The 24,494-nt window shown below is 42.0% G+C and overlaps 1 protein-coding gene across 1 annotated transcript in view; it reads right to left on the bottom strand.

Annotated features, from left to right (window-relative positions):
- Positions 1 to 24,494, bottom strand: part of LOC126335904 (ATP-binding cassette sub-family C member 4-like) — a 227,009-nt gene that overhangs the window by 77,525 nt on the left and 124,990 nt on the right. Inside the window, exons 10-14 of the mRNA XM_049999377.1 lie at positions 22,949 to 23,137; positions 17,010 to 17,296; positions 8,924 to 9,107; positions 8,704 to 8,847; positions 8,523 to 8,618 (exon numbers count right to left, since the gene is read on the bottom strand). Of these exons, the coding sequence (XP_049855334.1) occupies positions 8,523 to 8,618; positions 8,704 to 8,847; positions 8,924 to 9,107; positions 17,010 to 17,296; positions 22,949 to 23,137 (900 nt within the window). The remainder of the gene's footprint in view (positions 1 to 8,522; positions 8,619 to 8,703; positions 8,848 to 8,923; positions 9,108 to 17,009; positions 17,297 to 22,948; positions 23,138 to 24,494) is intronic.

The raw sequence follows: 24,494 nt of genomic DNA, 5'->3' as shown, positions 1-24,494 counted from the left end.
TGGCCGACGGCCTTCGCTTAACGACAGAGAGCAGCGGCGTTCGCGTCGAGTTTTCGGTGCTAACAGACAAGCAACACTGCGTGAAATAGATTTCCGTTAGGATAGTGCGGCGAAATGTGGCATAAACGGGCTGTGGCAGCATACGACCGACGCGAGTGCCTTTACTAAATGTACGACATCGCCTGTAGAGCCTGTCCTGGGCTCGTGGCCATATCGGTGGACACTAGACGACTGGAAAATCGCGGCATCGTCAGATGAGTCCCGATTTCAATAGCTAAGAGCTGGTGGTAGGGTCTGAGTGTGGTGCACACCCCACGAAGCCATGGGCCAGAGTTAACAATGCACAGTACAAGCTAATGGTTGCTCCATAATGGTGAGGCTTGTGTTTACGTGGAATGAACTGGGTCCTCTGGATCACTGACTGGGAATGTTTGTGTTCGTCTACTTGGAGACCCTTTGTAGCCCTTCAAGAACTTCTTGTTCCCAAACAACGATGTGATATCGCAAACTGGTTTCAGGTACATTTTGAACACCTCGAGAGGATGATTTGGCCACCCACATCGCCAGACATGAATTCTATAGTACATTGTATAATCCAGAGGTCATTTCGTTCACAATATCCCGTACCGGCAACACTTTCGCAGTTATGGACGGCTACAGAGGCAGCATGGCTCAGTATTTCTGCAGGAGACTTCGAGCGACTTGTTGAGTCCGTGCCGCGTCCAGTTGCCGCTTTAAACCAGGCAAAAGGAGGTCCAACACGATGTTAGAAAGTATCGCATGACTTTTGTCACCTACGTGTACATGCCAGAGAGAAAGTGGAGACGTAGTTTTACAATATTACGTATTAACTCCGTGGAGAGCACGACAGTTCTGAACTGTCAGTGCTGGATAATCTGTAACCGTGCCCATTCTAAATTAGAGTGCACCGTGTAAAATTAACAACAGTCCACTGTTCAAAACGATTATAATCTGTGCCTAAGTTCTGTATATTATCAGTATATAGGTCTGATTTCAGTGCATGGGTTTCGACGTTCCTGTAATTCTAGTCATCTGCACAGTCCGCCATGCTGTAATTGGCCAAACAAGTTCTGTACTTACTTCTAGCTCTGAACTTGGTATTAGTAAGCGATGAATAGGCTGATGTGTAAACAGAAGCGAAAAGTAATTTCATTTTGCGTTCTCGTAACATTTCATAGCAGCCATGTTGTAATTAGGCAGGAAACGAAACTGAAACATATTTGGCTGGAGCATTTAGGCAGCTGAAGTTCGACATCCACATCGTATAGAGATTGCGGTCTGAGACATATTTCACGTAATGTCACTGTGACTGTGTAAAACGTAGTAGTTCCAGACTGTGATGGGGTATAATTACTTGATAATATTTGTAAATAATATTTCTGTGGAAAATATTCTAAAGATTCTGCACTATGCAGCGATTAGTCAGTCTGACTGTTACAGAAAGTTAACTTTTTAGGTGACTCTTTACAATCGTAATTTACTTTGCCCTCAGTTTTACTGTTTTGTTTGGATTGTGATAGATAAGTAATATACCTGGGGGATTACTTCACTATACGCAGTTAGCTTCAATCTCGAATTGTGACATAAGAGATTCTTTGTTTTTGCAGCAAAAGGCAAATAAGAACATAACTAATCAACATTAAAGATGCTAAGAACCTCTAGAAAATATATCATTACTTTGTATGTAAATGTTAGAAACTGAGCAAATTGAGCAGATTAATGCATCGAAACTTCATGACGTGGAACTTAACTGCAACATGAGAACAGCCTAATCCAACATGCCGAAACCTGCCTTAATTTTTTTTAAGAGCACACCGAAAGAAACACAACGTGAAAATTTTAGCTGCTAAGACACAGTGCACGCTGTTAAAAAAAAAAGTTGAAATACGCCAAATTCTTAGCTCGCCAGGTGGCTGGCGAAATGTAGACCCCTGCAGTAGCTGTGGCAGATGGCGCATGTGCAAAACGACAGACACATGTCCTTGCAGATGACAAATCGGTAAACATATAACATGGCACAGCAAGATCGTAATTTGTAAAAAGAATTTCAGTTTCCATCGACTGTTTCTCTGACACAATTATTCATAACTACTATACATTCGCTCAAATTTGCTGCTCATTTAATATCCACAATAATTAGCAGTTGCATTTGCAGTATCGCCGAGTGTCAACAATGGAGGTGAAACTGAATCAATATTCTTTGAGATTTCTTGGTGTATGCTTGCTATTAGCATCTGTATCTATGCAAGTTCCAGAGTTCCACGTAATGTAGAATCCAATTAATGTTTTCAATATTGCAAATATGAAGAACATGCTACCAATATTAATCGAAATCAACTATTTCTTTTGAAGACCTGCATATGTGTTATTTGCTAGTTAATTTCTTGGTCATTCATTCCAATTATGTTGACATTTTGCGAGAAATTGTGTAAACATTAGAAGAAACAGGAAACAGCGTGGATACTTCCTTGAATAGTAGTTGAACGATGACTGTTGTACTACATTACATATTACTCCATAACAGATATAGAGTACCTTCCAAGCCCAAAAGAAAAACGTACAGTAACAACTTTCAGTGAGAACGAAAAGGCTGTAATTTTTTTTTTTTTTTTGGTTAAACCGAGGATGGAGAAAACGCTTAAACTTAAGCAATGTCTAAAGCCGGTTTCGTTTCGTAGAATCTGAACATGAATTTTATAAATGGAAGGAAGTTTTACGCGAAGTACGAAATATGAGACAAAATAAAACTCGCAAAAGCGTGAAAGAAAAACTATCCGAAAGGTTTAGAGCTCCTCGTGCGAGTCAGTGCACTGTTACCGAGGTAGATCTACGAGACAGGAAGTTCTGAATTGCAAGTGAGGTGAACATTGCTAATTTCCAGGATTCTTCCAGCACTTAAACAGATTTAGGAAACCATACGGAAAAATCAAAATTACGAAGTTTTGCTCAAGTAAACATGTAGAGGACATTCGGGAGGACGACGGTTCAATCCCGCGTCCGGCCATCCTGATATAGGTTTTCTGTGATTTCCCTAAATCGTTCCAGGCAAATGCCGGAATGGTTCCTTTGAAAGGGCACGGCCGACTTCCTCCCCATCCTTCCCTAATCCGATGAGACCGATGACCTCGCTGTCTGGTCTCCTTCCCCAAACAACCCAACCCCCATGTAGAGGGGATGTCATTGATAGGTAATACTACAAAGAAATTCGTAGCTGTCATGAAGAAGTTTCTTGTTACCCCATAAAAGCTGCATATACGGCCAATCAGTCAGGTTTCGTGCATACTGCACTTTTATCATTTCGAGTGAAAAACCACAGAATTGCTTGTGCAGTCGACGAATGTTATAACACATTCGCATACAACAATGTCAGGGGTCTTATCAGTCGATTACAATTTCCGCACCTTTACCTCCGTCTTCAAGAACATCTAGGCAAATTAGGACCAAAACCTAAAAAAAAGGGGACTGTTTACTTGCAAAAGTCTTGTAGTAGAGGTAGAAAAATTTGGAAAATGGGAGAGAAGACCTTTCAGTGTTACATCCAAAACATCTTCTTACCATTTGCAGAAAATAATTCTTGTTATTGTTGGATTCCTGGCCTGGACATAACGACACTTCTTTAGAAGGACGACAAAATACTGTTAATTCCGATTCCACACTCAACTAATAGTGTAATTCAGCCGTCAATAAAGAAATTTTTCGACAGTCTAAGGCATTTTTCAGGAAATTGTTGGGCAATATAAATTCTAATAGCTCTTTTTCATTTCAGGTCCATCAGTGTAACAGTATTGTTAAATTTGAATATTTGCGCATTGTTAGATTATATTATAACGTTTTACTAATTTGATCAAGTATGCCTATTAGGCAGCACAATATTCAGAACAGTATCAAGTACCATTTATTACTTCATCCCAGTTCTGTCTAAATAAAGCTAGTAAATTATTACTGTTGAAGTGCCTGAATGCATTGATTTTTCTTTTATCAAGTATGCCCTGTACATGGAAAATGTTTGTTTCCGTCATCTGATACATACTTAGCATACTGTGACAACTACAAGGGATTGTAATGTCAAGGTAGTAGAGGTAGTAGAGGTTTTAGAGTCTGTAGACTGTCACATGGACTGCTAGCTGCGCAAATAATGACTTTGCTAAGGCAGTAGCATCTTCTTCACTTTTTACCAAACAGTAGTTGGACTAATTATTGACGACGGTTCAATCAGGCATCCGGCCATCCTGATTTAGGTTTTCCGTGATTTCCCTATATTGCTCCAGGCAAATGCCACGATGGTTCCTTTGAAAAGGCATGACCGACTTCCTTCCCCATCCTTCCCCAATCCGAAGACACCGATGACGTCGCTGTTTGGTCTCCTCCCCCAAAACAACCCAACCCAACACACACACACACACACACACACACACACACACACACACACACACACACACACATACATTATATCTGTGAAATCGGTAGTAAAGGATCAGGGTCTGTGTGACAAACACGAATGATATTAATTATTATCAACAAGAAACCGTATACTTTTTAATTTAACGTTTTAAATTTGTTATAGTGGTGAAGTACTATAATGTTCTGTCTTCTCGGTTTCATTTGCTTATACTGTTAAGGACGTTTTCCCTGCCACAAACTAACAAAGCGCATTTTCGATGAGAAACAAAGTATGTAATGATGATTTTATATGATTTTTGAAGGTAAACGAATTCAGTGTACTCGGTAAATGTTTAGTCTCATAGCAGGAAGTCAATCTGCCAAAAGTCGTTAAGAGAGAAGCAACTACTGCAAGCGAGTTAGTTGAAGCTGGTATGTTGCAGCGCAAAGACGCTCTGAAGGGACGAATCATTTTATTTGTGGAAAAAATGATGATTTTGCTGAAATGACACAGTTTTCTGTATGATAACAGACGGAAGCTGTTATGTGGAGGCGAACATTGTAGTGCTAGTTCATGAAAGCACTCTTAAGTTGCAGCAGATAATCATTGCACTATTGTTGCAGTAAAATACAGAAATGTAAGATGAAATTACTATTTTTTCGAAATCATTGACAGAGCACAGAAGACAGAAGAGCGAGAAGACACAAAGAGACGAGCTTTCAAGGATTGCATATTCAGCACAAGAGAGTCGCAGCATAACAGAAGATTTTCTTGATGAAGAATAAAAACATAGAAAATACGGGAAAGTTCCAGGTGTCAACATAAAACGCTAGTATATTTTTGTTATCGGAGACTATGTACGAAATAGGCAAAGGATATTATTTTGATTCAGAAAAGAGTAGGTGGACTCTGAATTAAAATGGTGGCACGGACTCTCTTGTAAAAGTAGCTGTTATAGATCATATGTATGTAAGAAATCTATAATGAACTGATGAACTTTATGCCAAATACATGTAACCTGAGTACCAAAGCATATTCTGCACCCAACAGAGAATGACAGTAAAGTGATGCCTCGCCACTCAAATACATCCTTATGTGGATGCCCATTGATGTACACCACCTGTGCTCGTACACCAAATCGGCAGCAGCAGTAAATAATATTCTCCAAAATTATTTTTTATTTACCAAAAGTTCATTCAAACGCAGAGTTCTCTAGCAGTCAAATGTTTTGTCTTACTGTTTAGCTACCGCTGCTCACTTGGCAGTAATGTAGTCACGTAATGTTATGTAGTTCGAATGCTATTAGTAACTTCGCAATTTGCTCTATAAAATTACGTCCATTAGTACTCCATCATGTCAACGTATGTTAACAAAACCAAATGTGACACACACGGTCCCACACACAGCAGTAATAATCTTATAATAAACATGTTATTGTTTCCATTCAATCTTCCATTTTACATACAGACTGCGAAACAATTTCAATAATTCATAACAGTTCACACGCCCGTAATTTTACACAAAAAACCGACTCTAGTTACATTGTTGCACAACTACTTAGTTAAAACAAAGAAGTAACTTATCGATCTAAATAATTGTATAAATATTATTGTCGTTTTACATTTGTACCAGTTCAGTGTAAGTGTGCGTTTTGTGTATGGATCTAAGTCCTATTCCATAGACTAGAGCAGACGTGAAAGTAGAAACATACAGGTACAGCGGAAGCATTTGTTTAGCACTAACTTGTTTTGGCGAAACAGTAGCAGCTTTTGAGGTGGTATTCAGAGTGTTTGCTACTGACAGTGACAGCAAGCAGTCATTCACGCATACCTCAGCAGTGTTCCAGATTAAGAATTCAGTACTGCATGTTTATTTAGGCGATCAGTCAAGTAATCAGTCCTTACTTAAAATCTATTAACTGCTTAATAAATTTAAGCATTTCGGTCTAAGGCAATATATTACTAAAGTCTAGAAGAACTATTTCATATTCATTCTTCGAACAAAAGTCTACAGTTACTAAGAACTAATTCAATGTTCTATACAGTCAGTTTTTGGTTTTTTCTTGAGGCAGTGTACAGCTTTGGCCCTAGAACAGATATTATGCAAAATTCCAAAATTGACAATTTCAAAATTTAAACAGCATCTGAAAACAGTAACACGTCAGGTTTCTATGCACAAACACGTACTGTACACTTAGTGCACAGGACGTCACTTAGTAGAAATATTCTGATTTCATAATCTTGACTAGAGTGATAGACATTTTCACGGAAAAAGGTGAACCTGATAACAGTCGACTGAGAGGCTGAAAAACTGCAAAACTTGGTTTCTCAGTTGTAAGCCGAGCCCTGGGTGAAAGCTCTGCTGCTCAATTAAGCGAATCACTAGCACAAGAAGGTAAAGGTCTCGTCATTCCTAGGCGATCCACAAGTGCAAAATAATTATTAACTGTGCAATTTTTTTTTTCATCAGTCTACTGATTTGATGCGGCCCGCCATGAATTCCTTTCCTATGCTAACCTCTTCATCTCAGAGTAGCACTTGCAACCTACGTCCTCAATTATTTGCTTGACGTTTTCCAATCTCTGTCTTCCTCTACAGTTTTTGCCCTCTACAGCTCCCTCTAGTACCATGGAAGTCATTCCCTCATGTCTTAGCAGATGTCCTATCATCCTGTCCCTTCTCCTTATCAGTGTTTTCCACATATTCCTTTCCTCTCCGATTCTGCGTAGAACCTCCTCATTCCTTACCTTATCAGTCCACCTAATTTTCAACATTCTTCTATAGCACCACATCTCAAATGCTTCGATTCTCTTCTGTTCCGGTTTTCCCACAGTCCATGTTTCACTACCATACAATGCTGTACTCCAGACGTACATCCTCAGAAATTTCTTCCTCAAATTAAGGCCGGTATTTGATATTAGTAGACTTCTCTTGGCCAGAAATGCCTTTTTTGCGAGTCTGCTTTTGATGTCCTCCTCGCTCCGTCCGTCATTGGTTATTTTACTGCCTAGGTAGCAGAATTCCTTAACTTCATTGACTTCGTGACCATCAATCCTGATGTTAAGTTTCTCGCTGTTCTCATTTCTACTACTTCTCATTACCTTCGTCTTTTTCCGATTTACTCTCAAACCATACTGTGTACTCATTAGACTGTTCATTCCGTTCAGCAGATCATTTAATTCTTCTTCACTTTTACCCAAGATAGCAGTCATCAGCGAATCGTAACATTGATATCCTTTCACCTTGTATTTTAATTCCACTCCTGAACCTTTCTTTTATTTCCATCATTGCTTCCTCGATGTACAGATTGAAGAGTAGGGGCCTAAGGCTACAGCCTTGTCTTACTCCCTTCTTAATACGAGCACTTCGTTCTTGATCGTCCACTCTTATTATTCCCTCTTGGCTGTTGTACATATTGTATATGACCCGTCTCTCCCTATAGCTTACCCCTACTTTTTTTTTCAGAATCTCGAACAGCTTGCACCATTTTATATTGTCGAACGCTTTTTCCAGGTCGACAAATCCTATGAACGTGTCTTGATTTTTCTTTAGCCTTGCTTCCATTATTAGCCGTAACGTCAGAATTGCCTCTCTCGTGCCTTTACTTTTCCTAAAGCCATGCTGATCGTCACCTAGCACATTTTCAATTTTCTTTTCCATTCTTCTGTATATTATTCTTGTAAGCAGCTTCGATGCATGAGCTGTTAAGCTGATTGTGCGATAATTCTCGCACTTGTCAGCTCTTGCCGTCTTCGGAATTGTGTGGATGATGCTTTTCCGAAAGTCAGATGGTATGTCGCCAGACTCATATATTCGACACACCAACGTGAATAGTCGTTTTTTAGCCACTTCCCCTAATGATTTTAGAAATTCCGATGGAATGTTATCTACCCCTTCTGCCTTATTTGACCGTAAGTCCTCCAAAGCTCTTTTAAATTCATCTGTGCATAGATTAACGATATTCAAGGAAAATAGTTTACAGAATCGGATACAGAAAACAACACGATCATCCTCTCCACGGAGAGAAAGTTTTACATAACGTAGAGTTGAAATGCACATCTCCGACATATAATCACACACACACACACGGTAGAAGTCCAACAGCAGTTGCCAGTACTCACCACTTGTGACAAGTCAGAAACTCGCCGGCGAGCTCCTCCTTTGTAACCCTTTCGTGATCCAATACGCTTTGGCGTCCTACGACTATCCTCCTTTCTCTACAAATGAAACCAGATTTACAGCAGTACGGTCATAACTTACGAAAATCAAAATGAATTTTAGAATAAATAGATGACTAATTACACGAAACGATTTTCTAGTGCTTCGCAGTCGTGAAATGCCGAACTCCTCCTGTTTAGACTCTTCCTCAGAATAAGACATCAGTTTTGAGAAGCTGACACCGCTCTTCATGATTTCCTCGAAGGTTCCCTGATGTTCGATCTTCCCCTGCAACGTAAACATCCATTAGAATGTGAGCACAACACCATAAAGTTGTTACAGCTGTCAGAAAAGAACAACACACTTTGTTAAGCACCACGATGTTGTCAGCAGTCTGCAAGTGCTGAAGTTGGTGAGTGACCAGAATCCTGGTCTTGCCACTGAGGTAGGAACTTATGCACTCATCGAACAAATGTTTTCCTACGTGAGTGTCCACTGCAGACAAAGGATCATCCAGCAAGTAAATGTCCGCCTCACGATAGACTGCCCTGTTGAAATTAAAACATGCACATTATTATTCCAACAAGTAATAGGCGGTCTTGATGACCGCTCATGAATACCTAAGTCATTATTTGTTTCGTTGTAGTTCATTAGCAGTCTCTTTCAATACGTGACAATATCTGCATAATCAATTAATATATCTTGTACGGATTCATTATGTTCAGAGTGCATAACTGGAATCGCTATGTATCGTGACGAAGATGATAGTGGACTGTGATCTCTGAGATTGCCTCGGTGTGATTGATTAACAGTGTTGTTTCGGGTGTTCACTCGAGTTTGCATTTCCATTTTAACACAATAATTACGTCCGTGATTTAGGGTTAGCGTCTTTATATAAGAATATACAGTAAAGTGTAAAATTAATTCATAGCAAAAATGTTATCTGACGCGTGCGTAATAAGAATTTGATTCTATACGTCTCGCGCATGCGCGACCCCCTCTCTGAGGCAGACCGCGAAGGACTCGCGGTCCGCAGTCTCTAGTCACACGACGAGGCCCATACAACAGGCTTAAAGTGAATTCGCTTCAGCTTGTTTTATACAAGTGACAAAACCTTCTGGTTATGTATCAAGTTGTATAAAGTTGACTTAGGACATGGCTTGTTTTAGGCAAACATTTAAATAATATTTTATGTAAGTACTACAGGTTGCATCCTGTAGGATGAGCAGATCTAATATAATTTACTAGCACATTATAATATTAACTTTTTGCAGGTTCTGAAGAAGACGTTATTACTAACGTTGAAACCTAGGTAAACGATAAAGTTAACCTGCAATTGTAGGCTGTATATTCTTATATAAACAATATCAGTTGCTGTCGCTGCATAAAAATGTTAAAAATTTGCGTCTGTGGCTAGCAGTTAAAGCGTCCTTGGTCACCGGTTTGAACCCAGCCACTGCTAAAACGTTGAATAAAAATCCTCATCAATGCCGGCTAAAGACGTCCGTTGTCCTGACAACGACCTTGCCAAAGACGACAGAAGAGGCTTGGGAACTTTCTTGTATTGACGGGGAAACAACCCGTGAAAAGCGTGGTAGGAAAGCTAGAAATTCTGAAAGGAAAATTCAAAAGTTCAATCTAGATGCAGTGGAGATCAGGGAAGTGAAATCGAGAAGAGATAACATTTATGGTCAGACGAATATACGGTAATCTCAATCGAAGCAGAAAATAATATAACGTGAGTGAAATTCGTTATGAATAGGAGATCGGACAGAGAGTGAGTTACTATTAACAGGTCATTGCTAGGTTTGTTCTCATCAGAATCGACAGGAAACTGTCGTCGACAATAATAGTTCATGAGTGCATACCGACGTCCCAAGGAGAAGATGAAGAGAAAGAGAAAATATATGAGGATACTGGGCGAGTAATTCAATATCTAAAGGGAGATGGAAATCTAATAGTCATGCGGTTGTAAGGGAAGGAGTAGAAGAAAGGGTTACGGGGAACATGGGCTTGGCACTAGGGATGGAACAGGAGGAGGACTAAGTCAGATCTGCAAAAACATTCCGTTAGTAACAGCGAATTCTCTGTTCAAGAATCACAAGAGGAGGAGGTATTCTTGGTAACAGCCTGGAGACAGTGGAATATTCAGATGGACTACGTCATGGTGAGATAGAGATTTCGGCGTCAGATACGGGATTGTAAGGAGTAGCCAGGAATAGATATAGACTCATATCACAATTTACTAGTGATGAAGGGTAGGCTGAGGTTTAAGAGAATAGTAATAAAGGATGCATGTTGGAGAAGGTGGGATATTGAAGGATTAATTAGAACGTGTCAAATACGCTAAAGATGTTTATACTACCATAAGAGGCAGTTCAGTTCAGGACGGATGGAGGAGGTGCGTAGAATGTGCAATCACAGATGTTCGAAAGACAAACATACGACCAAGAAAGGTAATTGCACAGAAACCATGGGTAACAGAAGAAATAATTCATCTGATCGAGGAAGTAAGGAAATGCAAAAATGTTCAGGTAAAGACAGGAAAACAGGATCATAAATCAATTAGGAATTGCAGGGAAGCCAAGGTCAATTGTAATTTAATTAGTTAGATAAAAAAAATGAACATCGGAAGGACTGGCTCAGAATTTTGCACAGTAGATCGTAATGACGTCGAACGAGTCATTTTAAATTCACACCTAAAATTAATTTCTATGTATGGTTACATTCTGAACATTTCTGAGTTATTTCTTTCATAAAATAGAAAAACTTGAAGAGATAATAAAAATGAATATCTGAAGGACTGGCTCAACTTACAGAAAAGTTAGCACAACCTTCGGTAAAATTAAAGACAAGGGTGGCAACATCAAGAGTCCAACGGGAACTGCACTGTTAAACGAAGAGGAGAAAGCGGAGAGGTTGAAAGATTAAATCGGAGACCTCTATTAGGGAAGGAATCCTTTGAAGTTGTGATAGAAGAAGAAGTTGGAGTCGATACGAAATAGACACGAGCTACAGTATTAGAGTCATAATTTCAACCAGCCTTGGCAGACTTGAGGTCAAATAATGCAGAAGGGATGGACAGAATTCCATCGGAAATTCTTAAACATTGGAGGGAATGGAAACCGAACTACTGTTCACGTTGCTGTGTAGAATCAATGAGATTGGCGACATTCCACCTTTAGGAAAAATGTCGTCCACACAATTCCGGTGATAGCAGGGGAAAATAAGCGGGAGAATTATCGCACAATCTCCTAGCTGTCCATGCATCGAAGTTACTGACAAGAATAATATAAATAATAATGGAAAAGAAAATTGAGGATCTGTCAAATGAAAATAAGTTTGGCTTTACGAAAGGTAAAGGAAACAGAGAGGCAGTTGTGAAGTGGTGGTTGATAATGGAAGCACGACTGACGAAAAATCGAGGCACCATCACAGGATTTGTGGACCCGAAAAAAGCTTTCGCCAGTGTAATTCATATAGCCGCGAAACCATGCATGTTCTTGTTTCAGCGACCTCTGCGTCGCTTCGGAGGTTTTTAAACGGTAGTAGAAATCACCCTGTACGCTAAGGTCGCAAGATAGAATCCTGCCTCCGGCATGGAAGTATGTGATGTCCTTAGGTTAGTTAGGTTTAAGTAGTTGTAAGATCTAGGGGACTGATGACCTCACAAGTTAAGTCCCATAGGGCTCAGAGCCATTTGAACCATTTTTTGAAATCACCCTGTAGTAGCAGCAGCAGTGTCTTTTCCGCCAGCAACCAGGTTATCCGTATCGGGGAATAAATGGCTCTGAACACTATGGGAGTTAACATCTATGGTCATCAGTCCCCTAGAACTTAGATCTACTTAAACCTAACTAACCTAAGGACATCACACAACACCCAGCCATCACGAGGCAGAGAAATCCCTGACCCCGCCGGGAATCGAACCCGGGAACCTGGGCGTGGGAAGCGAGAACGCTACCGCACGACCACGAGATGCGGGCATCGGGGAATATTTCACACATACATAATGCTTTTTTTCTCTGACATTGCTGAGAAGATGAACGACCACAGTGTTCACGGTCGTGGTCGTACTCCACACTTGGCTGTTGGGAAAATAAGAATTAATTGATATATCGAAATTTTTGCCTAAAGATATCAATTTAAAGAAGCGATATATTTTCCGCGATAAATCGATATATACGTTCCGAAATGACAACACTAAGGACCGATATTTTTATTTTATATTATATTTTTCTGCAATTTTCTATAACTATTTGAAACTGTTCTTCTGAAATTGCAGTAGAAAATAATTTTACTTTCACGGTGTGAAGGAGTCTTACTACTTTTTGAGCTTTCATCACGGTCATTCTTTCTCCTTGTGTGAAGCAAGAACGGGTGACACAAATAAGTTGTCCGATTGCACTGGCCGGTGGCGGCGCGAATGAAATAACAAGATTGCCAATGTGAAGAAATAGCACACTCGCTGCATTAAAGAAGACAATTTTTAACGCAACTAGTATGTTATTTCTTCACATCTGGGCTCTTCAAAAACAGTTGCTTAAAATCGTGAACAAAAATCTGAATGATTAGATTGGTATTTGCGGTGGGCGGAGACGGATGAGGAGAAATGCTGACGCAATCGGCGCTCGGCGCTGCTAACAGAAACTGCAGCGTTTAACTTCACCACGCAGTTCTGACACAGCTACTGCTAGATCAATGTCAGCTATAATCCGTCTTGATCGCAAAAATGTTTGTTGACATGACCGGTTTCGGTTCCTCTAGTGCCATCTTCAGGTCTGCAGTTTCGGTTACAAGCGTAACCCGTCCACACACAGCATGTTCTAGAAGAACCGAAACCGGTCACGTGAACAAACATTTTTGCAATTAAGACATATTATAACTAACATTGTCTAACCAGTGACTGCGGTATCCCATCAGACATTTTGTCTATTTTTGCAAAATTACTGCTAGATCGCTGGCTTTGGCAGAAATTAAAAAAACAGGGAATTCGACATGAACTTGCCGAACGAATGCGATACATGACGAAACCGATCAACGGACACATTTTATTGTGACACTTACATGCAGCTACCATTGTTAGCAAAAGTGATTATCGCCTAGCGTGAACGTCCGTCGTTTCCTTTTCGATTCTTGCTCTAAGGGGGATATGCACGCTGCTAGCTTGTTTATGTACAGAATATCTAATAATAGATCAGTACTTAAATACACAGCTCTAAAAGCGGGCCGCGCTGTTCGAGGCGCCATTTCACTAATCGTGCGGCCCCTCCCGCCGGAAGTTAGAGTCGTCCCTCAGGCATGGGTGTGAGTGTTGTTCTTAGCGTTAAGTTAGTTTAAGTAGTGTGTAAGTCTAGGGACCGATGACCTCAGCAGTTTCGTCCCTTAGGAATTCACACACATCAAAATGGTTCAAATGGCTCTGAGCACTATGGGACTTAACTTCTGAGGTCATCAGTCCCCTAGAACTTAGAACTACTTAAACCTAACTAACCTAAGGACATCACATACATCCATGCCCGAGGCAGGATTCAACCTGCGACCGCAGCGATCGCGCAGTTCTAACTGTAGCGCCTAGAGCCCCTCGGCCACCCCGGCCGGAAATTCACACACATTATCTAAAACCGGGATTAGATCGGTAAGTGGATACTTTCTTCGTCGATATATCAATACCTTTCGCTATATATCAGGAGGCTGTAATAATAATATCGATATATCACATTCCTGACATTTTTAAAAATATCGACAGTCCTACACCATCCGTCAGGGTTGTAGTGTGGTCTACCTCAACAACGCCCAACGCCACGTTGTTCCTCCCTTCCAGAGTTACAACCTTGCTTAGATATACCAGCCTTGAATGACCCACAGTGGCTGGGGATATTTGTCAACTCTCTAGGTGCACAATTTGTAGCGCTGTGCTAGTTCTTATACAAACATAACGTATCTTTGATAGTCTCTGGAATACGTAAACCTCAGAATTTTGGTTTAATGCCATAAACTTACCATGGCATCATTTCCTCTAACATCATCCTCGTTTTAACTATAAACCCGAATTACGTGTCACATATTCGCAGGTGCAAATACGGACAACCATCAGCTGTGTAACAGAATGAGGACAGTGAAAATTTGTGCCTGACCGCGACTTGAACCCGGATTTCTCGTTTATTGCGAACGGTTACCTTACCGTAAGGCTATCCGACAACCACTCACTGCCAGACTTAAACTTCCACATGTGATCAATCAGCCAACACCAGGCAATCGCCGCGCGGGATTAGCCGAGCGGTCTTGGGCGCTGCAGTCATGGACTGTGCGGCTGGTCCCGGCAGAGGTTCAAGTCCTCCCTCGGGCATGGGTCCGTAGGATAATTTAGCTTAAGTAGTGTGTAAGCTTAGGGACTGATGACCTTAGCTGTTAAGTCCGATAAGATTTCACACACATTTGAACAACCGGGCAATCAAATTTTAATTAAAATATCTCCCCTGTATAGAAATATACATAATGAATGTACGAGTGCAGGTTGTAGACACATGGTCCACGGCATATGGAATTCTAGGCCTCGATGTGAGACGTGCTTGAATAGCCTAATAGCAAGGCAAGTACGGCAAAAATTTTTGCTGTCGTAATTCCATCACACAGCTGAGGGTTGTCCATATCCGCAATTGCGAGTACATTACGTGTATTTCATAACGGCTGAAATCGCTACAGTCCGAAGAAAACTTGTATTTCTGGACAAACACTCTTACGACTTCTTGCACACTGTGTGGTTCTTTAGAGGAACGAGGAACCGCCGGACAATTCAAATATTAATTTATTCTACTTCTGATTAAAGTAGCAAAAATAATAAATAACTTTGTTCCTATATTTGCAGCGTCAGTTGCTAACAGCAGATTTTAATGAAGAAATGATTAGAGACACAAAACACTTATAAATGTATCACTCTTCAGTACCATATCTATTCTGAGGCCTGGCCACTATGACCTTCTGTAAATGTTATTTAACTGGCAAACACACAAAATGGATTCAGTGCATGAATGTTCGAACATGAGTAAACCCACAGCAGGAGCTCTGGAGAGGGGATGCTAGCATCTCACTAGCGGCGCCGTAATCGCTCGTAACAGCGCCCTCGAGCAGCAGCGGCGGCTATAGGAAACGCGGCGGTGTAATGTGGCGCACGTGTTTGAAAGAGCGGCCAATGGGATAGCGGTCGGTACCGCGAACATAGCCACTTCAGTATCGCTTAAACTGTGAGCCACCCGATCTAGTAATGAAGTCCTGGCTTAGGAATAACGTATGTATCACATTGTGGTATTTAGAGAGCGTCTGGAAATGGTGGACCTCAGAATTTTTTGTTATAGCGGCATTAGTTTTGCGAATTAAGTTATGGCGTCGTTATTTCTGTGGAACACGTTCGTTTTTTAACACACTCAGTATGACTTAACACACATGCCAGTGATGTAGGGATGGCTTATGAATGATAAATACGAGTAATCCAGACTGGTCGCTTCTTTTCAGAAAATTCTGCATTGTGATTGGCAGAAATCATGATGGCGTCAACGTGACATGAGAGGATGCAACGTGCCGTGATGGAACGTTGACGTGCCGTCGAGAGCAATGGGACGAGACTCGTTTCACTGGGAAAATATGTAATATTGTAGAAAAGATGGAAAAATACTGAAAACTTGTAAAAGTGATAGAAAATATGGAAAAATAAGGAATTTTTTAAAAAATCATATACTTACATATCTGCCTGAATGTCGTCTCTACTGCTGCACCAAATGAGGAAAATCGTGTAATATTAAATTAAATTTCGTATTAACAACTACGTACATCCTAGAAATTAACGTACTTACAACTAAATTAATTTGTTTTTAACAAGAAGCCACATCCTGATCCTCTCCCTATTATGCACAGCTCCAGAATGAAGCCACCCACTCTAGTGTGCTACTTATCTTATTAAAAATGGGAGGGTGTGCTTGAATCTTAGTCGTCCAGGGAAGGGGAGAGAGAATTGGGAGGGGTGGGAATGATATTGATCAATTGCCCGTGATTTGTCGGGGCTAGGCGGTAAGGGATGACCTTGGGTATAACTAGCATAAGTGTGGAAAGTGACACCAGAAGGCCTTACTGTGGTCTCCCATTAGATCACTACTCACATTTCCCCATAATTAGTGGCAAGTTGTCAGAAATATTGTTCTTATTACACAATAACCAACACACACGTCTTATTTTGCTATTCGAATTTCCGTGAAGAGTACCGGTACGGTGCAAACAGCTAACTTATTAGCTGTTCATTCACATATTTTCTACATGTAATCGACACTGATAACCGCATAGCAAAAAATTGTGTGGATTGAAACTATTGTTCAACTGGCACAAATTGCTAGAATAACTTATCGCAAACATCCTTAATTCTGGCGTTGTCTTCATTTACTATTTAGTGGCTGAAGTACCTGGCGAGGTTGACCCTGGCCCTCTGCCCGCCGCTGAGGGTGATGCCCTTCTCGCCCACCAGCGTCTGGTCGCCGTACGGCAGCAGCTCAAAGTCCCTGGACAGGGCGCACACCTCCACCACGCGCTGGTACTTCTTCCGGTCGTACGGCTGTCCGAACAGGATGTTCTGCCGCACCGTGCCCACAAACACCCACGGCTCCTGGCTCGCGTACGACACATTCCCTCCAATCTTTAGGTCTCCAGATGTTGGCGTCAGCTCATTTATGAGCGCGTACAGGAGAGAGCTCTGAAAATATTAAAACTTTGATATGCGAGAAGAATGTTACTTGCTAATTGTGCGGTAAATGTTATAGTCACCTTTCAGAAAAAGTGTACAATCTTTTCGATTCTATTACCTATTTCATATTAATGTGAGAAATAATTACACCAGGATGGCCCCAATCACCATAAAGATACGCGCATCCATGAGCATTTCGGGAGAAAGACAAGTAGAGTTTAAAGGGAATCCAGCCAATGTGCCCCTAAAATGACATGAAAAAATTGAAGACTATGCTGATCATCACTATGTGGTGAGCAGCATAACTGCAACAAATAACGCGAAATGTTGTCATTCAGGACTCCGATGATTTTAACGGGACTACGTCATTACTCCTTTGAAAAGAAAACACGTAGTTCAAAAACTGTTTTTCAAGGCGTCTGCCTAGATCATAATCAATTCCGGTCATGTTATATTGGTATAGAAAAGATATTACAATCACCATCGCATTTAATTTGCCCAGTTGTTGACAGTTAGACCCTACAGTCATAGCCGATCTGCCTACAGACGTCGTCTAGCGAAAGCATCCATTCACATGACGCAAGGATATCGTCGCATTCTGAGCGCGTAACCTTGAGACACCATCGCTATACATGTGTGGGTGGACTACAGGGTCAAAACAGGTAATGAGTAGGCAAATCAATTGCAATTACGACTGGTAATAAAGTTTCTATGCAACAGCAAACAATCTCTGGTGCTCTGTCATTCAAAGGCATGTATATAGTTTCTTTTTTGTTTTCTTGGTGGTGGAGTTTGCTTTAGGGCGCAAAACAACTGAAGTCCTATGCGCCCATGTCATAACCTTAGAACACCAATAAGTAAAACAAGTTTTAAGCGGCCACACAATAAGCTCAATCGAGGGAGAGAAATACGCCGTAGGGACAGCGGAGGTTCCTAACCAAAGATTAAATGTCCTTCGTCATATTGCTACGATCGGTAAAAAGTAAAAAGCGATCGATAAACGCGCGTCGTCCGCTAAAACGGCCTATAGCTTAGGCGACAGACATATACTGGAGCGTAAGTGAAAAGGAGATTGTGTCACGAAATGGCGAACTGTCAAAGAGTGATGGCAATGAGCACAAAGTTGTGGGGGACACCACTTAACAAATGACGATGGCTAAAACGACAGTGCCCAATAAGCAGACTAGCTGAAATGGTCTCGTTGCCACGAGAGGGTCGACAGGAGGTCTGCCAAGCTTTTGGGAGAGGTTTCATTCCTCGGAGCTCAAGCCCACCAATGCTCAAGTAGTTCACCCTATCGTTACCTTCTTCAATAGGAATTTCGGCAGCCACTTCATCGATCACACTATAAGATCTCATTTACCAAAATGAAGGAGTGTCCTACTGTATCAGCAGTGAGTCGTACATACGATTCTAGGAGCACTGAGAGTGAATCACAGATCAGTGATAAAATTGCTCTCGATGATGTGTATCTCCGTATGTCTAACAGGGATGAAAATCGCCCAAAGCATTAGACCAGTGTTATCATAATAGTTTATTGGGGTGATGTTACATGGATTATAATGAATTCTCTATTCCTGCAAGGTTAGCGAACATAGCTAGTCATTTAAACTTCCTGTCAAATTCAAAATGCGTGCCGGACCGAAACTCGAACTCGGGACCTTCGCCTTTCGCGGACAAGTGCTCTATCGACTGAGCTACCCATGCATGGCTTACGACCCGTCCTCACAGCTTTAATTCCGCCAGTACCTCGTCTCCTACCTTCCAAGCTCTGAGGGGCCATCGTGAATCATGCTTGGGTAGCCCAGTCGATAGAACACTTGCCGGTTAAAGGTCCCGACTTCGAGTCTCGGTCCGGCGGACAGTTTTAATCTGACAGGAATTTTCATATCAGCGCACACTCCGCTGCAGAGTGAAAATTTCATTCTATAGCTAGTCATTCTTTATTTAACGTCTGATGTAGAGACAAAATGTTTTCATCCGCAGTCAGTAAGTTTGTCTCAAGAAGAACAGTCGGTAACTGAGGAGCATACTCGTATCACGCTGGTTGCTGCAGGCAGCGGTACTGCTGGGGTGCCTTCATTCTTGGAGACCCGTTACTCATGCAGAGTGTGGCAGAAGATTTGGGTGGAGGGGAGTTTGGCTGGGAGATGTGCTTACAATCAATATTTTCTTTGTTAAGTAACATATAAGATCACCAGAACGGACTTCAAAATTAATCCTTTGCACTCAATTCAAAGTCAAGAATTGAAATTTCAGGACTCCGACGATACAAGCGATCAAAACAATGTGTCGCCCCACCAGAACTACAACAATCATATCCCGCAATGAACAGCTATAATATGCTGCAGAATTTATGGTGAAATGCATCCTTACATTATATATTGAAGAGCCAAAGAAACTGGTACACCTGTCTAATATTGTGTAGAGCCCCGCGGGCACGCAGAAGTGCCGCAACACGACGTGGCATAGACTCGACTAATGTCTGAACTAATGCTTGAGGGAACTGACAACATGAGTCCTGCAGGGTTTTCCATAAATCCGTAAGAGTAAGAGGGGGTGGACATCTCTTCTGAACAGCACTTTACAAGGGATTCTAGATGTGAGTAATAATGTTCGTCTCTGGGAGTTTGGTGGCCAGCGAAGTGTTTAAACACGAAGAATGTTCCTGGAGCCACTCTGTAGCAATTCTGGACGTGTGGATTGTCGCATTGTCCTGCTGGAATTGCCCAAGTACGTTGGAATGGACAATGGACACGAGTGGATGCAGGTGATCAGACAGGACGCTTACATACGTGACACCTGTCAGAGTCGTATCTAGACGTATCACGAATCCCATATCTCTCCATCTGCACTTGCCACACACCATTATAGAGCCTACACCAACTTCAACAGTCTCCTACTAATATGCAGCGTTAATGGATTCATGAGGTTGTCTCCATACCCGAACACGTCCATTTAATTTGAAACGAGACTCGCCCTACCAGGCAACATGTTTCCAATCATCAACTGTCCAATGTCGGTGCTGACGGGTCCAGGCAGGGCGGCAAACTGTGTGTCATGCAATGATCAAGGTTACACGAAAGTGTCTTCGGCTCCGAAAGGTCATATCGATGATGTTTCGTTGGATGTTTCGCACGTTGACATTTGTTGATGGCGCAGCATTGAAATCTGCGGCAAATTTAGGAAGGGTTGCAATTCTGTCATTTTGAACGATTATTTCAGTCGTCGTTGGTCCTGTTCTCACAGATTTTTTTTCCAGCCGCAGCGATGTCGGAGAAGTGATGCTTTACTGGATTCCTGATATTCACGGTAGTCTCGTGAAATCGTCGTACGGGAAAATCTCCGCTTCATCGCTACCTCGGAGATGGTGTGTCCCATCCCTCGTGCACCGACTGTAGTACCAAGCCCAGACTCACTTAAACCTTGATAACCAGCCATTGTAGCAACAGTAACCGATCTAACAACTGCGCCAGACACTCGTCTCATATAAGCGTCGTCGGTCGCAGGGCCGCCTTCTGTCTATTTACATATATCTGTATTTGAATATTCATGCCTATTCCCGTTTCTTCGGCGCTTCGCTTTATACGCATAACCTTTACCAATGATGTTCAGTCCATTACGGTTCTGTCGTTCCTTCTAAATCAACCAAAATGCAAGTAGCACGTTACAGTGTCATAACCAATTTCTCCACCACTACCCCTCACTGACTGTGAGCTGCTCCCTTTTTCTGGACACCGGCAAGAAGACACTGTCAGCTACGATGTCTGCATTAGAGCTGGGCACGTTCCGCACTCACCGTTACAGTATACTCATGCTGTTTTCCCGCGGCTCATGGTTCCACCATACTGCCTTCTCCGAAGTTTTCTTGCTGGTGGCCGTCCATTAAATACCTACATAGGATGACTGGGTCCACCCCCTTGCAGTCAGCCACAGCAGTGCAACAGAAGTCCCCCATGTGCACCAGCAAGGCCCCAAAACTAGTCTGGCACTGCCCACAGAGGCCTCCGGCGCCAGCACAAGACGATGCAGCCACTCCTCCTGCTGACTCCCACTTTTGCTGGTGACTACTTCCTGTGGAGACTCCTGGAACCAGATACACTGATGCATACAAGTGCGCTCAGAGCGCCATCCAAGGCTGTCAGCACCACCACACAACTTGTCAGCTACTGCGCCCTGTAGCCTCTGGCGCAGAGCGAAGTCGATATCGCCACTTTCTCTCGGTACTGCAGACTGCCTCCCACTCTGTCAGACTCCCAGAGTAAACCTCCCCATGACACTACCTTGCAAACTTCTTGCTAAGCTGGCCATCTGGTAAGACTTGTGCGCCAAACCCGTGCTGCCGGACCAAGAGACCAGGGAGGAAGAATCCTGCCACGAAATTTCAGTTTCACCGCACAGGAGATTCCTCACTCAGGTTTGAAATCTATGGTACAACCTGAACACTGATTTTTCATTAAATTTCATACAAGTGGGAACAAGAGAGGGAGATATGGCACAAGAAGTGATAGGAAAAGTTTCAGTTATCACCTCGAAAAATCAAGCTCTCACCATGAGTCTGGAAGATGTTTTGAACGTCTACACTCATTTAGTCTTCAGGGAGATATAAATCAATATGTATTCTGCTTCTGAAACTTGTTGATGATGTGGTCTTCAGTCCTGAGACTGGTTTGATGCAGCTCTCCATGCTAATCTATCCTGTACAAGCTCCTTCATCTCCCAGTACCTACTGCAACCTACATCCTTCTGAATCTGCTTAGTGTATTCATCTCTTGGTCTCCCTCTACGATTTTTAGCCTCCGTGCTGCCCTCCAATGCTAAATTTGTGATCCCTTGATGCCTCAGGACATGTCCTACCAACCGATCCCTTCTTCTAGTCAAGTTGTGCCACAAACGTCTGTTCTCCCCAATCCTATTCAATACCTCCTCATTAGTTACGTGATCTACCGACCTAATCTTCAAAATCCTACTGTAGCACCATATTTCAAAAGCTTCTATTCTCTTCTTGTCCAAACTATTTATTGTCCATGTTTCACTTCCATACATGGCTACACTCCATACAAATACTATCAGAAACGACTTCCTGACACTTAAATCTATACTCGATGTTCACAAATTTCTCTTCTTCAGAAACGCTTTCCTTGCCGTTGCCAGTCTACATTTTATATCCTCTCTACTTCGACCATCATCAGTTATTTTACTCCCCAAACAGCAAAACTCCTTTACTACTTTAAGTGTCTCATTTCCTAATCTAATTCCCTCAGAATCACCCGACTTAATTCGACTACATTCCATTATCCTCGTTTTTCTTTTGTTGATGTTCATTTTATATCCTCCTTTCAAGACACTGTCAATTCCGTTCAACTGCTCTTCCAAGTCCTTTGCTGTCTCTGACAGAATTACAATGTCATCGGCGAACCTCAAAGTTTTTATTTTTTCTCCATGGATCTTAATTCCTACTCCGAATTTTTGTTTTGTTTCCTTTACTGCTTGCTCATTATACAGATTGAATAGCATCAGGGATAGGCTACAACCCTGTCTCACTCCCTTCCCAACCACTGCTTCCCTTTCACGTCCCTCGACTCATAACTGCCATCTGGTTTCTGTACAAACTGTAAATAGCCTTTCGCTCCCTGAAACTTATCGAGTGAAATAACTCACCTTTCCGCATCCAACAGGCCCGACAACAGCACAGAGGCTGCCGTGTGCAATACTGAGGCTGACGTTGACCAGGGTGGGGTGGGCGCCGTCCCACGAGGCCGACACGTGCTGCAAGTAGACAGACACCTCCCCCACTGTGGCTCTCCTGTTGCTGTCGTCTGCAGGTGCCTCTGGCTTTAGCAGAAAGTCCTGTTGGCAGTGCCGACGAGGGGAATTAGTGGCAAACGTGAGTTAGGTCGCAATCGTGATAATGCAAGTGTTTCACTGCTGATAACAAATTGGATACCAAATTAGGACTAGTTGGTAAATGACGGGTAACATCTTCTCCATACTTACTTACTTACTTGTACTGGATTGACCAACAAACTGCATTCGGTCTTTGGCCACGGCAATCAGCCTCCTCCATCTTCTTCAGTAAATCTATTTTGTCCAGCCATTCCCACCATTCTCATATCTACTTCAATCCTTTCGATCAAGACATTCAAGGTCGGTCCCTTGGCCTGTTACCTCTGACATCTTCTTCCACCACCTGTCACAATGACACAATGTCCAGCAGTTTGTACAACTTCTGCAGTTCATGTTTCTTCGATTTTCGCCAGCCGTCTCCAGCCTTCCCTAGTCCAGAAACCTGCCGCAGAACAGCATTATCAAGTCAGGATTTTTCTTTCTACCTTTTCGGTCAAAGTCCAGGTCTTTGCTCCGTATCGGATAATGGGTTACGCTACAGTCTTGGAGATCTTAATCTTCGTGGATCTCAATAGAAGCCGGCACTTGAGCATCTTTCCGATTGCAAACTTTAAACTGTTTTCTGACTGAAATACTGTCATTATTTTCTGGTCTACCCAATTCCTTCCACCGAGTGCTGCCCCTAGAAATTTGAACTCGTTTCACTTTCAAAGATTTTAGATCTGCCATCCTTCTCCCAGTTCATTATCAGGTATTTGGTCTTATCCATATCCATCTTCAAGCCTGCTCTCATAGGCTCTTCCATTAACACTCATTCCAATTGAACCAGATCTTGATCTTTCTGTGCCATTAAAACTGTGTCATCCACACAGGCAATATTGTTGATCCTCTCACCCAGCTTAATTCCTGTCTCTAGTCTTCTTACTTTTCTTGGCATATTGTTTGCTGGTTTACAGTGTCATATGCTATTTGGAAGTCCACAAAAATGCAGTGAACATCTCTGTGAAATTCCTTGCTCTTTTATAATATTTGCCTTCTTGTATGCAGTTGATCTACGGCTGACTTCCTGTTTCTAAAAGTTTCTTGCTGAAATGCAAGTACCTTCTTGACGTATGATGTTAGCAGCTTCAGCAACAGCGTGCTCAGAATCCGTTCAGGAGAAGCTGTACATAGTAAGGCATGTCCTCTATAGTTGCTGCACCTCATTAGATATCCTTTCTTAAGTACCGTGCAGATGACAGACTGCTTCCATTCTGCCAGAATTCTTTCTATCCTCTAAATTAAACGCATCAGACAGTACACTCATGTAGGATATTTCGTCCCTCTTTCAGCATCTCTGCAAGTATTCCATCTATTGCTG

The sequence above is a fragment of the Schistocerca gregaria genome, chromosome 2, assembly GCF_023897955.1.
Source record: "Schistocerca gregaria isolate iqSchGreg1 chromosome 2, iqSchGreg1.2, whole genome shotgun sequence".
Classification (NCBI taxonomy): domain Eukaryota; kingdom Metazoa; phylum Arthropoda; class Insecta; order Orthoptera; family Acrididae; genus Schistocerca; species Schistocerca gregaria.
This window is presented reverse-complemented; position numbering and strand designations above follow the sequence as displayed.